At 57.0% G+C, this 16,786-nt stretch overlaps 1 protein-coding gene across 1 annotated transcript in view; it reads right to left on the bottom strand.

The window, feature by feature from the left end:
• ZFYVE28 (zinc finger FYVE-type containing 28) overlaps window positions 1-16,786 on the bottom strand; it is a 98,102-nt gene that overhangs the window by 20,111 nt on the left and 61,205 nt on the right. Inside the window, exon 8 of the mRNA XM_061421120.1 lies at window positions 8,399-9,496. Within this exon, the coding sequence (XP_061277104.1) occupies window positions 8,399-9,496 (1,098 nt within the window). The remainder of the gene's footprint in view (window positions 1-8,398; window positions 9,497-16,786) is intronic.

The following is a 16,786-nucleotide window of genomic DNA, read 5'->3' as shown; positions in this document are numbered from 1 at the left end:
ATTGGAAAAGTCCCCAATGCTGAGAAAGATTGAAGGCGGGAGGAAAAGGGGACGACAGAGGATGAGATTGTGGGATGGCATCACTGACTCAAAGGACACAAGTCTGAGTGAACTCCGGGAGCTGGTGATGGACAGGGAGGCCTGGCGTGCTGCAGTCCGTGGGGTCACAAAGAGTCGGACACGACTGAGCAACTGAACTGAACTGAACAGAAAGAATTCTCAAAACTCAGTAAGGACACAACAAACTGAGAGGAACAGCAAAATAACATACGTTGATGTTCACCGTAGAGCACAGAAGAGCGCGGCCCAGGGGCTGGTGATCTCATGAAAAGACGCGTGGCACGAGACGGCACCCCCAGCCCGGGGCAGCGCAGGGCAACGGGCCCGGCCACGCCGAGCCGCTGGCGCTCGCGTGCCGCAGTTTATCGAATTACGGTTACACTTCAGTAAAGCTGTTGGAAACCACGTCAAGCACCAGGTCGTGTTCCCACCGTGCTTCCGTGGTCGTGCCTCTGACGCTGAGCCTTCCTCTGGGAAAAGACCTGTCCCCTGACCTGCCCTACAAAGCCCCCGGAGGCCCCCACTCCCGCCCTCCCCCCTGCCCTCCTCCACCCTCTCTGCTCTGCCTGGGGCCCCTCCATCAGGGTCTGGGGCGCCAGGAGGTGGCCAGCTGACAGGAGAAGCCTTGTGTGGACCCAGGGGTCTCCCAGGCCAGCGCTGGCAGGAGCCGTCCTGGTGGCTCCTGGCAGTTCAGTCCTGGCCCCCCACGGTGGCCGCGACCCCGGCCAGGTCTGCCCCCAGGCCCAGAGCACAGCCGCTCACCATTGGCTGCGAGTTAGTTAGAAAGCCAGACACTGGGGAGGCCCTGTCTAGAAGGGCAGACCCCTCCCGGGGACCCCCCGCAGCCAGCCCCGCCCCTCAGGCCCCCCCCCACTCAGCCTGGCTTCGCGCGCTCCCCCAAGGTGGGCCGGCACGGCCCTGTCACTTAGGAACCAGTGATCTTTAAACGTTTCTTGTTGGAGCATAGCTGCGTCACGGTCTCGTGTGGGTTTCCACCACACAGCTAAGGGAATCAGCCACGTGCACACGTGTCCCTCTCGGGCCGCCTTCCCGCTCAGGAAGGGTCACCACGGTACGTTAGCTATCACTGGTTACCCACCTGATACACAGCATCAGGCGTGTGTACGCGAGCCCCAGTCTCCCAGCTCCCCCCGTCCCCCCTCCTCGGGGTCCCTGCATTTGTGAACAGTTGATTTGATGACCGTCATGAGGCCTAATCTGGTTTTCAAGAGGCTAATTAATTCCAGGTTCTCCTCTATTTTTAAACTGCTCAATCGTTCTTGTTTCTGCTTCCAGAGGCAGGACGTGGGTGGGAGACTCTGGGGCTCCGTGTGGCGGCGGGGACAGCTGCCATGGGTTTCAGTCTCGTGCCCGCCACCCAGCCCCAGAGGGGCTCTGTGACCCGGGCGGCAGTGATGTGCAGGCCCGGGAGGGAGGGAACCGGGCAGTGGGTGGGCAGGGGGGACCTCGAGTCACACAGCCTCCAGGACTGGCTGGAGTTAGACCCGGGCCCGCCCTGTCACCACACCCCAGAGGTGGTCTCCTCGGGGCCCCCAGCACCCTCCACAAAGGGGTGGGCAGGGCCAGGCCGTGCCCCCAAGCCCTGGCTCACAGAGCAGTCAGGCCACCGTGCCAAGCCTGGGCTACCTGCCCAGTACCCTGGGTGCAGGACATGCCCTCCACAGCCCCGACGGCCAGCACCGGAAGCTGGAGAAGGAAGCGCATCCTTCCAGGCTGCGGGGGCCAAAGGGGCTTAAGCATTGTGTGGACTCAGCAGGTCAGAAGGGCAGCCCTGGGCCTCGGGGAGGGCTTCCCGGGACCTCCCCTCAGGGAGGGTCCCCCCAGGGGAGGGCACACAGCACTCCCCTGGGGGGACCGCCGGCAGTCCCCTCTGTGTGGGGAAGCGGCCAGTGGCTCCAGGGTACACAGCATGCGGCTGCCTCTCTGCAGTCACCACTGCTCAGGGGTGGACCCCGGGCACCCCCAGGCCCCTGCAGTCCCCTCCCGGACCTAGGGCCGCAGGAAAGAGGAAGACCGGGCGCCCGCTGGGGGAGGCGCAGAGCCATCTGCACGGGAGAAACGCTGGGGCGACATGTTGGTCACCCTGTCCCGCTGTCACTGCGCCGGGGGGGCAAGAGGAAGCGGAGGCGAGGCCAGGGAGCAGTGAGGCCGGGCGGGCGCGGGGAGGGCGGTCAGGGCGGCTGGCAGCCAGGGACCCGGCCCGCGGAGCCCGGGGGGCGGGGAGGACGCAGGACGGCAGAGAGCGATGCAGACACGCACGCAGGCCGCTGAGACGGGAGGACGAGGGATGGGTCACTTACGGCACCTCCTCACGGCGCCGGGCGCAGGGGGGACCGCTGTGGGCCCAGTTTGCAGATGGCGAAACTGAGGCTCAGGGAGGCGGGTGACCAGCGGCCCACAGGCGCCTCCCTCCCTGGACCAGCGTCTGCAGGGAAGCACCGAGGGCCGACAGGCCCCCGGGGGAGATGACCCCAGGGTCCACCCTCGACCGCCCGTGCACAGCCGGGGAGGAGCACGTGGCCAGAGGCCTGCCTGCTGGAGTCCCGTCGTCCACCCCAAAGGACCGCCGGGAGCCCCCAAGCCGGGGGCGGGGGCCCCACCAGCCACGGATCTGAGCGAGGCAGGACAGACCTGGCCTTCTGGGGGCGCCAAGGCTCTCAGCCTGCACCCAGGTGAGCCTGCCCGTGCGTCACGACGGCAGCGGCCCCGACTGCCCCACCCTCTCCAGGGGGTGCAGACGGCCCCAGAAGACACACCAGCCTGGGCCTCTCACCGAGCCAGGGGAGAGCAGAGGCAACCCCAGAGACCCGGGAGGCGTGAGCGGAATGTCTCCCAGCCTTGGGGTGGAGAGGAACGAGAGAGGTGGAGAACATGAAGCTCTAGAGTGCTCATAAATTTAATTCCACAAAATAAAACTAAAGGATCTAGAAATGAAAAGACATTAACAGGGCTACCCTGATGTCTCAGTGGTAAAGAATCCACCTGCCAACGCAGGAAACACGGGTTGGAACCCTGGTCTGGGAAGATCCCACGTGGGATCTTCTTCTGGCCTAAGCCAGGAGCCACAGCTGCTGAGCCTGTGCTCTGGAGCCCGGGAGCCACAGCTGCTGAGCCTGTGCTCTGGAGCCCGGGAGCCACAGCTGCTGAGCCTGTGCTCTGGAGCCCGGGAGACCTAGAGCCTGTGCTCAGCACAGGAGGAGCCACTGCCACGAGAAGCTCGCACACCACAGCTGGAGAGTAGTCCCCACTCTCCGCAACTAGAGAAAAGCCCACGCAGCAACAAACAGCACAGCCAAAATAAATAATACATAAATAAAATTAATTTTTTAAAATGACATCAACAAATAAGGCCAAAGGGCAAGTAACAAACTGGGGAAAGCTAGCTGCAGCAAAGACCCCAGCCAGAAGGAAGCCCAACCTCCAAACGGGTAAAAGGCGGGAAGTCACTCTGCAGAAGAGACAGGAGGAGGCAGGCAGGGACATGACCACCAGAGAGAAGGAGACCAGAGCATCCAGCTCCACTCTGCCTCCCAAGACAGCCAGGCAGCCTGGGGGTTCCGGCTGCACCGCGGGGCGCGGCCGCTGCCGAGGGGGGTGCAGACTTGCCTTTGCCGGGGGGACTCTCCTCCTGATGCCGGTTCCAAGAGGCAGAGGCAGGATCTTAGGGAGAGGGGCCACAGGCCGACCGCACACGGATAAAACACGGAAACAATTAACATGTCCTTACGACAGAGTACGATTCTATGAATATTGTGTTTTAATGAATTTTTCAGATAAATGATCATAATATTCAGTGAAAAAAAAAAAACTGCTCATCATCCTATTTGGAACGGTTTTTATTTCCTTCTTTTGCTCTTTTTGATGTTTCCATAAGCTTCTACAATGAACCCCAATGGGCCACAATTATAATCAGAAACAAGAAAGTCAGTGTTGTTCTTTGAAGAAGGCGTGTGTGCTCAGTCACTTCAGTCGTGTCCGACTCTCTGCCACTCCATGGCCTGCGGCCCACCAGGTTCTTCTGTCTTCGAGGTTCTCCAGGCAAGAATACTGCAGTGGGCCGCCACGCCCTCCTCCAGGGGATCCTGCCCTCTCAGGGATCCAGTCCAAGTCTCCTGTGCCTCCTGCATTGCAGGCAGATCCTTGGCCCCCTTAGCCACTTGGAAGCCCCTTCAAGGGGGCGGAAAGCTGTAAGCACGCTTTAGTAAAGTGTCCACAGAAAAGACGGAGCGGACCTGAGTCAGGGCGAGTATTCATCTTCTAGACAATGAGCTCTCCTGCTGGCTCGAGGACGTGGAAGGTTCCGGATGAGGAGGTGCGTCTAGATGGAGAACAGCAAGCTTTTAAATGTACTGAGTTTAAAGGCTATCTTTGAGCAGTGAAAGGGTAAGAAAACGGCGTAGAAAGAGAAGAGCTGAAGGACACTTGGCTCTGGAACATTCTGCCCAGGACTGTGCCAGGGGCAGCGTCCCCTTGCCCTGGGCAGCAGGGGAACTGGCCTGTGCGCAGTGGGCGGGGGGACGTGTGTGGGGTCCTCCCAGCCTGGGCCTTGCTCCAGGACCCACCTGCGGGCCTGTGTCTGCTCCCCAGCAGCCCTGCCCTTCCACCCAGAGGCCGGGGGCTGCTCGAGAGGCAGACAACGCTCCGGGCGGCCCCTGGGTGCTTGGCCCTGAAAGCAGAGTGGCGGCCATGGCTCAGGGCACCCTGCTTGAAGGTGGCACAGCGGCCTGAGGCTGCACCTGTCTCACTCGCACACGGGGCTGTACCCGTGGTCACTTGTCCTGCCGCGTGTGGCAGGGCCACAGGGGCACCTGGTGGACCGGCCGGCCTCACGGTCAACCTGCGATGACGGCTCGTCACGGCTGAGGGACGACCAGGGAGGACACCGCTAGGCCGACAGGCTCTCGCTCAGGCAGGTCAAGGGGACCCCGGTGGGCGCCCTGGGGCAAGCGGGGTGCCAGCACCTCGCGGCTCCGTCTCTCCCTCTGCCGGGGGGAGCGGTCACCGGTGGCAGACGCGAGCCCAGACGCGAGCCCGTCCACAAGGAGCTGCACACAGACGGCACGGACACCACCGAGCGGCGCCAGCGACCTCGGCATCTGACGTGCAGTGATCCTGCTGAGGGTGATCGCTTGTGTCTGTCTGTCTGTCCGTCCCAACCACGCTGCTCTGTCCCTCCACTTGAGTCAGATCATGCTCCGCGAGGTCAGACCACCTCTCCCGCACCTGGCTCAGTCATCCAGCCGCCCGCCTGTGACATGAATGAATGACGCGCCCGAAGTCGGCGCTGCCCGCGGTGGGGACGGGCGCCACCTGCTGACCCGACTCCCGGCGCAGCGCAGGGCCCTGGGCGCCGCTGTCCACGGTCCTGCCCACCGGCCCTGATCTCCGCGGCCCGCAGGCTCCAGCGTCTGCAGGAAACGCTTTCCTGGGAGACGGCAGTGCCTCTCGAGGGCTCCCTGGAGGAGGCTTCCTCTTCTCAGCTCAGCGGAATTCCGCGTTTGCGCCAAGCCAGGGGAGGCCTGGGAGCTGCTGGGAGGCGTGAATGAGCAGTGTCCGGGATGGGACACGTCAGGAAAACAGGAGGGGGTTCCAGACCTGGACGCAGAGCAGGAAAAGGGAGATCAGCAACTGAAAGGCCCGCGTGTTTTGTCAAAGAGTCTGTGATGGTTTCATGTCACCCTTGCAAAAAACGATTCACTCACCGATCAGCTCTGGGCCACTGAGTCGGAGGCCCCAAGGGAGGACACTGTCCCTGGGTCGTGGACAATCATTTGTTCCACTGGACGCGATGAGGCCGGGCTTGGCCCTAAATAAGGGCCTCATCAGAAACAGCTGTTCATTGCAGCGCCGTCTGTAGAACCAAGACTAGAAACTGCAAGGCCTGACTGCACGGTGATCCAGCCACACAGCGAGGTTCCACGTGGACAAAACTGACCACGGGGCCATCTCTAGAAACTGCCTCGGATGGGCCTGCAGACTAGAGGGTCAGGAAAGCACAGTGGGAAGGACGAGGCCTTCTGCCAAAGAACAGGAGGGGAGAACACTGTCTGTGCGTGCATGTGTGTGTCTACGTCTGTGTGTGTGTGTGTCTCTGTGTCTGTCTGTGTGTGTGTATCTAAGTCTCTGTGTGCGTCTCTGTGTCTGTGTGTCTGTATAGGTGTGTGTGTGTGTCTCTGTCTCTGTGTGTCTGTGTAGGTGTGTGTGTGTGTCTAATCTGTGTGTGTGTGTGTGTCTCTGTGTCTGTGTGTGTGTATCTAAGTCTCTGTGTGCGTCTCTGTCTCTGTGTGTCTGTGTAGGTGTGTGTGTGTGTCTAATCTGTGTGTGTGTGTATGTGTCTAATCTGTGTGTGTGTGTGTGTCTGTGTCTGTGTGTCTGTATAGGTGTGTGTGTGTGTCTAATCTGTGTGTGTGTGTGTGTCTCTGTGTCTGTGTGTGTCTCTGTCTCTGTGTGTCTGTATAGGTGTGTGTGTGTGTCTAATCTGTGTGTGTGTGTGTGTGTCTCTGTGTCTGTGTGTGTCTCTGTCTCTGTGTGTCTGTGTAGGTGTGTGTGTGTGTCTAATCTGTGTGTGTGTGTGCGTCTCTGTCTCTGTGTGTCTGTGTAGGTGTGTGTGTGTGTCTAATCTGTGTGTGTGTGTGTGTCTATGTCTCTGTGTGTCTGTGTCTCTCTCTGTGTATACATCTTTGCTTCTGTTTTTTATAAGCTGTAAAAAATTTGAAAACCGTAACTTTAGAGCAGGGGGAGAATAAGAAGGAACAGATTTCTCTGGGTATAACTTATTTTATAAATTTGTCTGGGAGCCATGCAAACATTTCACGTAATTATAAAGTTAAATGCAAATGGGACTATCTCTACGTCTCATGCCAAATGGAACAAATTAACCTATTGTGGGTAAGATTTGGGGCATGACTTTACAGATAGAATGATGTCAAGTGACTTGAAAGCAGTCACTTGGCTCTATCTTCTAGAGGGATGTGCCCGAAGGTCTAAAGAACTGGTAAAAACATCTTAGACAACACGTGTCAGTGAGGGTGTAGAGAAACAGGAGCCTCGCACACGACCAGGCAATGAAAGATGCTGGGAACAGCACCCGGCAGAGGGCCCATGTGGGGCGCTAGCGCTGCTCCTGCAGGACACCCAGAGAACCGACTCGCACGACCGCACGCAAACGTGGTCACAGCAACAGCACCCCCAACACCCAGACAGTGACCACAGCACACGCCCTGGACACACGAGCCCAGCGCGGTCCCCCCGGAGGACGAGGCGGCCACGGGAAGCAAGTCCTGACACCCGTGACAACCCTTCACAGGGTGGACCTTGACGACACGATGCTCAGCAAAGGAAGCCGGGCACAAAAGCTCACACGATGAGTGACTTGGTCCCTGCGGAGCGTCCAGAACAGGCGAATTCACGGGGCCAGAGAGTAGACTCCTGGTTGCCAGGGGCTAGGGGGTGATGCCCACACAGGAAAGGCTCGCACGGAGCAGCAGAGCTCCACACAGGAAGAGAGGAGAGCGGCCCTGACCCCCAGGGGTCCTGCCAGCCCTCTGCCCGCTGCCGGGAGGACCTGCAGCTCTAGGGAGGGGCGCCTACAGGGCGTCTGCCCCTGCGCCCAGAGACCCCTCCCCTGGTGTCCAGCTTCCTTCCCTGCACGGCTCCCACGGCCACTGGTGGGGGCCTCTCCACCTCCCAACTCCCGTCAGACACAGTACAGCCAGGATGGGAGCCCTGGGGCCAGGTTCCTGCGAGAGGACAGAGGGATGGCCACATATGGGGCCCCGGCACCTCCTTCCTTGAGGCCCAGGATGGGGAGCGTGCAGTGGGCATGGGCTGTGATGGCTGGATCTACTCCACTCAGTCGAAGCCCAGGCTGTCGTGTGGGGATGTAGGCGTGTGGGTGCCAGGGCCCCTCCTGCCCGGCCCGCCCGCCTCGCCTGCTCGGTAGCTGCAGGGGGAGACAAGGGGACCCCTGGGAACCCCGCCAAGGGCAGGGGCGGGTCTCCGAATCCCACCGTGGCCCCCGGGGCCACACGCCCAGGCTGTGAATTTGTGCAGCTGACTGAGGCCAGGGGAGCAGCCGCGTCAGTCGGGGGTGGGGGGGGGGCCTGGCCCCGGGGCAGTGGGCCCACGCCGGGCACAGCAGTGCCGAGGGCTGACCAGGGCCCGGGGCTGCGCCTGCTTGCCAGGAGGCGCCCGTAAGGCCAGAAACAAGGCGGTCTAGGCCCCTGGGGATACTTCTCCGTGGGACTCAATGGGCACGTTCGCGCAGGAGGGCCTGACGCCGCTAAACTGAACAGAGGATGAGTCCGGGGACCCTTACCTGGGGCCCGCCGGGGGCGGGGGCTGCTCCTGCGGGGCCTCCTCCTGCTGGCGGGAGCCGTCAACCCCTCCGCACAGCCTGTCTGCCGCGTCCCCCGGGGGTCCTGAGCTGTGTGCCAGGCACTTGTCGGAAGCAGGGGCTTCAGGCTCCGGCCTGCCGGGGGCGTCTTCGGAGGGCGCGGGGTCCGGGCCGCCCACCTTGGCGGAGCGGATGACGCCGCCCGAGCCGCACTTGCCCCGCAGACTCTGGGCGGCCGCGTCCTCCCCGGTGCCCGCGCAGCCCGCGCAGCAGACGCAGGAGTTCAGGAGGCAGTTGGTGGCCGTGGCGCTGAGTCTGTGGGGGCCGCCTGCCGTGCCCTCGGCCGCCGCGGGGACGCCGTTTCCCGGGACTCCCGGGTGGGTGAGGGCGGAGTCCAGGGAGGCGGGCGACTTGGGGTTGAAGATGACCGTGGCCGACAGCTTCATGCCCCCGGTCCGGTGGGCGATCAGCTCGGCCGTCTCGGCGTGCTCCGCGCCCGCCTCCCAGCCGTCCAGGTGCGGCCGCGAGTCCAGGCAGCTGCAGGAGGTGGGGGCCGCCGCCCTCAGCGCGGCGCCCTCGACGCTGTTGTTGTTGCTCGAGTCCTCCCGCTTGGCCGAAGCCGGCGAGCCGACCCCCGCCTCTCGGCCCTGCCCCGTCTCCTGGGGGTCGACGCCTCCGCCCGGGGCCTCGGCCGCCCCGTCCACGTCCTCCATGAAGAACACCCGCCCCTCCTCCTCGTCGCCGGCGGGGGGTAGCTGCGCGCGGCCCGGGGACGCCCGCCCGCGGGGGCTGGCCGCGGCGCCCGGCCTGTGGGCGGGGGACGGGCCGGCGCTGGGCGGGGACAGCAGGGAGGCCATGGCGTCCCCTGCGCTGTGCACCAGGCGGCTGAGCTGCTCCAGCTCCTGGTCGTCGTTCTGCACCGAGCAGGCCAGCTCCGCGTCCGCGCGCCTGGGCTCGGCCGGAGCCAGGGCCGGGGGCGCCGGGGCGTCGGCCCGGACGGGCAACTCCACGTCCTGGGAAATGCAGAGGTTCCGCTCCAGCGTGTGCAGCTCCTCCTCCGTCAGGGTCTGCAGCAAATCCCTACAAGGGCCAAGGCACAAAGGAAGAGTGAGGGTCCCCGAGGCGACCCCCCGCCAGCCCCCAGGCCGAGCGGCCTGGGCACCAGTGGTGCCTGCAGTGATCCCCGCAAGGTGTCGATGCCTCCAGGGCCCCAAGGGCCTTGGGTCGGGACAACAGTCCTTTGGGGTGGCGGGCTGATTCTAGAACACGCTCTTCCTTTAAAATGAGATTCTGAAGCTTCTTGCTGAAAAACAAGAAAGCCCTGATTCTCAGTGATAACTGCATTAGTAAAACCTGCTAGTGAAAAGGTACATGTTGGTTTAACATATAGGTTTTCATCCTTTGGTTCAACAAATACTCCTGAGCACTGTCTCTGTGCCAGGCCCAGGGTGACACACAGGAAGACTGGCATGGTCTCTGCCCGTATGAGTTTTGGAAGAAAGACGCAGATAACAAACACACACTTAGGAGTGAAAATGGAAATACAATCACGGTGGCGGCAGCAGAGGAACATGCCCGCCAGAAGGAGGCACCGGACAACCTGGAGACTCCCTGGAGGAAGCGGAGCTGAACTCGAGGTGGAGTAGATTTAATGAGACCGACTGGGATGAGCCCAGCGTGGGTCCTACAGGTCCCATGTCTCAGAACCGCTCAGCTGCGGGTTTTCATAAGCTGAACACACTCTGCAAGCAGCATTCAGATCAAGAAATACAGCACTCACCATGCTCCCAGGAGCCCCCACGCGCCGTCACTCCCTGACGTGACCACCCCACAGTCCCTGCAGTGATCACACCTGTTCTTCTGCAGGTAGATGGACTCCGTGGCCCACCCTGCTCCCAGGCCCGCCACCTCTACATTCTGGACTACTCCTCGGTCTGCACTGCTCTGCGGCAGGCTGTCAGCCGGTGCTGGATGTGTGAGGAGGCGCCAGAAGAGACACTGGACACCCAGTTAAGTTGGAACTTCAGGTAAGCAACACTTACTTTTTTTTAAAAGAAGAAGTGGCTTTTTTGGAAAAAGCTTTATTTGTATTTATTTATTTGGCTATGCTGGGTCTCAGTTGTGGCTAACTTTGATCTTCGGTGCAGCATGTGGGATCTTTAGTTGAGACCTGTGGGATCTAGTTCCCTGACCAGGGAGCAAACCCAGGCCCCCTGCGTTGGAAGCCCAGAGTCCTAAGTCACGGGACCGCCAGGGAAGTCCGAACAAACACTTAAAAAGTGCATGGATGTTTTTTAGAGTAAGTGTGTCCCAAATGGCCCCCAATGGGGACATATTTACTCTAACAAAGTATTACCGTGTATCTGAAATTCAAATTTAATCGGACTTGCTGCCGTTTCACCGTGCCAGCCCTGGCAACCCTCTCTGGTGAGACGTGTAGTCGTTGTAAATCCTTCCGTCTCTCCCAGTGGAAACGCCCCGCAGGTCACCTCTGAAGCTGTTCTACACCCGAAGGGTCCTGGCTGCCAGACCCACATGATTGAGCCCCTACCCTGGGGGCCGTGGGGGAGCGTTTCTGCAGGCCAGGGTGCCAAGGGCTGGTGAGGAGCAAGTCCCCGCCCAGAGCCCAAGGGCACTCAGTCTTCTCCACTTCCTCCTCTCTGCTGAGTGTGCAGTGCACCCTCACTGTGGTTTCAAGTCACTTTGGCCTGCTCACTCGGGAGGTCGTGCCCCCATTCACACGCCGACCGACCCCGGAGGCCTCTCTCAAGCGCCTGTCAGGACTTTCGCCCGTTTTTGTTGGGCTAACTCTTCTTGCCGATTGACAGGAGCTCTTTATGTAATTTTGGATCCAAGTTCTTCACTGGGTGTCATCTCCAGCTCTGCAGCCTTCTCACTCTTAATGGTGTCTTTGAACAAACTCAAGTTTCTAATTTTCGTCAAGCTGAGTATGTCATGTTTCTCTCCGTGGTCGGTGTTCCTGTGCCTTGTTGGAGGACTCTGCCTACTCGAAGAACACAGAGATGTCGTGTTTCTCTCCGTGGTCGGTGTTTCTGTGCCTCGTTGAAGGACTCTCTGCCTACTTGTGGTCGGTGTTCCTGTGCCTTGTTGAAGGACTCTCTGCCTACTCGAAGAACACAGAGATGTCGTGTTTCTCTCCATGGTCGGTGTTCCTGTGCCTCGTTGGAGGACTCTCCGCCTACTCGAAGAACACAGAGATGTCGTGTTTCTCTCCGTGGTCGGTGTTCCTGTGCCTCGTCGGAGGACTCTCCGCCTACTCGAAGAACACAGAGATGTCGTGTTTCTCTCCGTGGTCGGTGTTCCCGTGCCTCGTTGGAGGACTCTCCGCCTACTCGAAGAACACAGAGATGTCGTGTTTCTCTCCGTGGTCGGTGTTCCTGTGCCTCGTCGGAGGACTCTCCGCCTACTCGAAGAACACAGAGATGTCGTGTTTCTCTCCGTGGTCGGTGTTCCTGTGCCTCGTCGGAGGACTCTCCGCCTACTCGAAGAACACAGAGATGTCGTGTTTCTCTCCGTGGTCGGTGTTCCTGTGCCTCGTTGGAGGACTCTCCACCTACTCGAAGAACACAGAGATGTACCCAGTTTCTCCCTCTGAAAGGGCTGTTTTACTCTTCACCCTTGTGCTTGTAATCAACCTAGAATCGACATGCTCCCCAGTGTAGTAACTTCCCAGATGGTGCAAGCGGTAAGGAATCCGCCTGCCCATTCAGGAGACGCAAGAGATGCAGCTTTAATCCCTGGGTTGGGAAGATCCCCTGGAGAAGTAAATGGCAATTCTCTCCAGTATTCTTGCCTGGAAAATTCCATGGACAGAGGAGCCTGATAGGCTACAGTTCATGGGGTCCCAAGGAGTCGGACACGACTGAGCAAGTGAGCACATTTGAGTGTATTAAGGATCTTTTTCCTCGTGTGGATATTTACTGGTTCAGCTGTGCATTGGAAAAAGCCAGCCATTCTCCACTGTTCTGGCATCATCCTTGTCGTGAATGATGTGTTGGTCGCTCTAGACCCTCTGTTCTGTCAAAGGCCCTGTGCACTACACCTCTGCCAGCAAGACTACAATTTATGACAGGAACTACCTCCAACTGTGCCCTTTTTTTATGAAGGATGCTCAGCAGAAATGCACACGTGTTCACAAGCTTGGTCACATCAGCACCGTCTGTGGAAACTGCGGCTGCTGCTGAGTTGCTTCAGTCGTGTCCAATTCTGTGCGACCCCATAGACGGCAGCCCACCAGGCTCCCCCATCCCTGGGATTCTCCAGGCAAGAATGCATGAAAGTGAAAAGTGAAAGTGAAGTGGCTCAGTCGTGTCCGACTCTTCACGGCCCCATGGACTGCAGCCCACCAGGCTCCGCTGTCCCTGGGATCTTCAGGCGAGAGCACTGGAGTGGGTGCCATCACATTCTCTGTCTGTGAAAACTACCCAAACGAAACTCAGAGCAGAACAGAGCGATGATATTCTTCTTTAGCCTTTTTCTCCAGCAATTGTTTTTTTCTTGGCTATTCCAGGCCCTGTGCCTTTCTATGTGAATTTTAGAATTAGTTTGTCGAGTTCCACAAAAGAAAAAGCCTCCTGGGATTTTGTTTGAAGTTGCATTGAATTCAGAGATTAATTTGAGAATCACTGATATTCTCTTGGTATTGAGTTTTCCACTCGCTGAAGATGGAACAGCTATTAACTTAGGTCTTTAAAATTTGGGGTCAAAACCATTTTGTAACTTTCAGTAGAGGTCTCAGACATCTCAGATTTATGCTTAAGTGATTAATATTTATTGACACTATTGTAAATAATACTTAAATTTTTTATTGTGATAAAATACATGTAACATAAAACTCAGAACCTGAACCGTTTTAAGGGACAGTTCAGTGGTATTCACCAGGGCTGCCCTGGTGGCTCGGCTGGTAAAGAATCCACCTGCATTGAGGGAGACCTGGGTTCAATCCCTGGGTTGGGAAGACCCCCCTGGAGAAGGGAAAGGCTACCCATTCCAGTATTCTGGCCTGGAGAATTCCATGGACTGTATGGTCCATGGGGTCACAAAATTGGACAGGACTGAGCGACTTTCATTTTCAGCAGTATTAAATATATTCATATTGCTGCGCATCCATCCCCTAGTGCTTCATCTTGTAAAACTAAAACTCTGTCCACGTGAAACGTTATCCACTCCCTCCAGCCCCAGACAACCACCATTTATGCTTTCTGTCTCTGTATCTGGAGGACTCTGGGGAACTTACGTCATTGGGATCACACACTATCTCTAGGACTGGCTTAGGTCACTGAGCATGGCCACACAGTTCATCCATGCTGTAGCCTGTGTTGTAGTCCCCTTCCTTTTCGAGGCTAAATCACATCCTGGTGTAAGGCTGGAGCACGCTGTGCCTGTGCACTCATCTGTCAACAGTTGCCTCCAGGTCTTAGCTGCTGTGAATGATGCTGCGGTGAACACAAGTGTACAGATATCTCTTCAAAATGCTACTTTCAATTCTCTTGGGTAAAAAGCCAGAAGAGGAACTGCCAGATCTCACGGTAGTTCTCTCTTAATATTCTGAGGAACCTCCACGGCAGCGGCACCATTTTGCATTCCCACCAACGGCTCGCAAGAGGTCCGATTTCTCCACGTCCTCACCAGCACTTGCTGCTTTCTAGGTTTTGTTTTGTCTTGATAGTGGCCTTCCTCACGGGTGTGAGGTTTGGATTTGCGTCTTGCTAACAATCGTCATGTTGAGCATCTGTTCATATGCTTATTGGTCATCCTCTCTGGAGAGATGTCTGTTCACGTCCTTTGCCCATTTTCAGTTGGGTTGTTTATTTGTTGCTGTTCTTGGTGGCGAGTTTTAGGAGTTTTCTACATATTCTAGGCCTTAGTCCCTTATCAGATATATGATATGCAAATACTTTCTCCCATTCCGTGGGCTGCCTTTTTACTCTATTGTATTGTCTTTTGAGGCACAGAATTTTGAAATTCCCACAGAGTCCTGTATGTCTGTTTTTCCTTCTGTTACCTGTGCCTTTGGCGTCACATCCGAGAAACCACTGCCGAGTGTGATGTCATGGCTTATGGCCTGTGTTTTCTCATAATAATCTTGTAGTTTTAGCACTTACATTTTGATCTTTGACCCATTTTGAGTTAATTTTTATATAAGGTGTTAGGTAAGCATCCAGTTTCATAAGTGTGTGCATATGTGTGTGTATCTTTCATTAGATAAAGAAAATTTCTCTCTATTCCTAATTTGCTAAGAGATGTTTTGATTAAAATAGGTGTTAAATTTTTCAAAATCTTTTTCTGTAACTTTCAAAATGATTTGGTTGTTCTTCTTATTTAAAAATTAATATAGAAAAATATTGACTTTATTTTCAAATGTTAAACTATGCTATGCGTAAGTTAAAGTTCCTAAGACATTATAATTGTTGTTTTGTACAGCCTTTATTCATTTATATTAATTCACATCAAGGTCTTAAGTCTCTCCTCTGCATCCATATTTCCATCTGGGATTTTTTTCCTTTGTCGAAAGAATTGCAATTAGTTTTTCTTTATGCACAGTCTGGTGATAACAACTTTCTTTAGTTTTGTATTTCTGAATAGCCCACTATTTCATCTTAATTTTTACAGAATATTTCTCCTGGTTATACAATTCTGATTGGCAGCTTTTTCCTTTCAGCACTTTAAACATACGTCATTTCATTGCCTGCCTTCATTGTTTTTGATTAGACAGCTGTCAATTCATATTCGTTTCATAGCAATATGTCCTTTCCTCTGGCTGTGTCTAAGGGTTTTCTCCGCTTTCAGCCATGTTGCTGTGACACACCCAGGTGTGTGTTCTGTTCACCTTGAGTATAGTTTTCCTGAGTCTCCTGAATTTGTGCGCAGAGATTTCTCTTCAGTTTTGAAAAAGTCTTGGCCATGGTTTCTCTGAATACAGCCTCAGCAAACTGCCCGATGTCTGTCCCTCCTCCCGATCCCAATTGTTAGACTGCCGAGTGTGTCGCCCGTACCGAGGCTCTGGACTCTGCCCCTGCAGAGTCCCCAGCACCTGGCCCCTCCCCAGCCCCACGCGCCCACCCTGCCCCATGGCCACTGCCCACTCGGCCTGCTCTTCCCTTCCCGGCCTAGGATCGTCCACCCTCTCCCCTTGCTCCCTGTCTCCTCTCCCAGCTGAGCGCCCAGAGAGGGCAAGACTCAGCCTCTGGGTCCAGGGTCACGTCCTGCTCAGGATGCCCACTGACCCCCCAGGATCTCCCGGGCCACTCCTCCCTGCCTGGATTCAAAGCGCGTTTGGCTCCTGACGGGGCAAAGGGCAAGAAGGCCAGCGGAGGAAAGCCGCCCCGAGCCGGGAAGTCCTGCCAGGCCCAGGGAGAGCATGGCAGGGGGCCCTGGGGTCCTGGACCAGCAACTGGGGACGGGGGGCTTCTCGGAGGTCAGGGACCAGCAACTGGGGACGGGGGGCTTCTCGGAGGCCGGGGATGGTGGGAGGAAAGGCCTCAGGGTGCGCCCAGATGGGGCCAGGGAGGCACTCAGGGACACAGCCTCGGAGGACAGCCCCCCGACCCACCCCCACAGGAGCCTCAGCTGGGCCCTGTCGCCCACAGAGGCCACCACTGCTGGGGGCACCACGCAACCTGAAGCGAGCTTTTTGGGGAAGGGTCGAGGTCAGGGATGCTGGCTGGAGGACCCGCTGCTGAAGGCCAAGGGAGGCCCTAGGTCACCAAGCCCACAGGATGGCACAGATGGTGCCAAGGCCACCCTGAGAGGGTGGAGGGCGGCAAGAGGGAGCAGAGTGAGCCTCAGGGTGGGGGAGGCACTGTTCACTGAGGAGAACTGAGTGCTTCACCCCTAAACTAGTCCACACCCTAAACTAGTCAACATCCCTAGTCAACACCTTAAACCAGTCCATACCCCTAAACCAGTCAACACCCTAAACCAGTCAACACCCCTAAACTAGTCAACACCCCTAAACCAGTCAACACCCTAAACCAGTCAACATCCTAAACCAGTCAACACCCAAAACTAGTCAACACCCTAAACTAGTCAACACCCTAAACCAGTCAGCAGCCCTAAAGTAGTCAACAGCCCTAAAGTAGTCAACATCCTAAACTAGTCAACATCCCTAAACTAATCAACACCACCTAAACTAGTCAACACTCCTAAACTAGTCAACACCCAAAACTAGTCAACACCCTAAACTAGTCAACACCCCTAAACTAGTCAATACCTTAAACCAATAAACTGCCATAAACTAGTCAACACCCTAAACTAGTCAATACCCCTAAACTAGTCAACACCCTAAAGTAGTCAACACCCTAGTCAATACCCCTAAACTAGTCACCCCCTAAACGAGTCCACACCCTA

This window comes from Bos javanicus, chromosome 6, assembly GCF_032452875.1.
Source record: "Bos javanicus breed banteng chromosome 6, ARS-OSU_banteng_1.0, whole genome shotgun sequence".
Lineage (NCBI taxonomy): Eukaryota > Metazoa > Chordata > Mammalia > Artiodactyla > Bovidae > Bos > Bos javanicus.
Note: the sequence above shows the minus strand (reverse complement) of the source record. Positions and strands in the feature narration are given on the sequence as shown.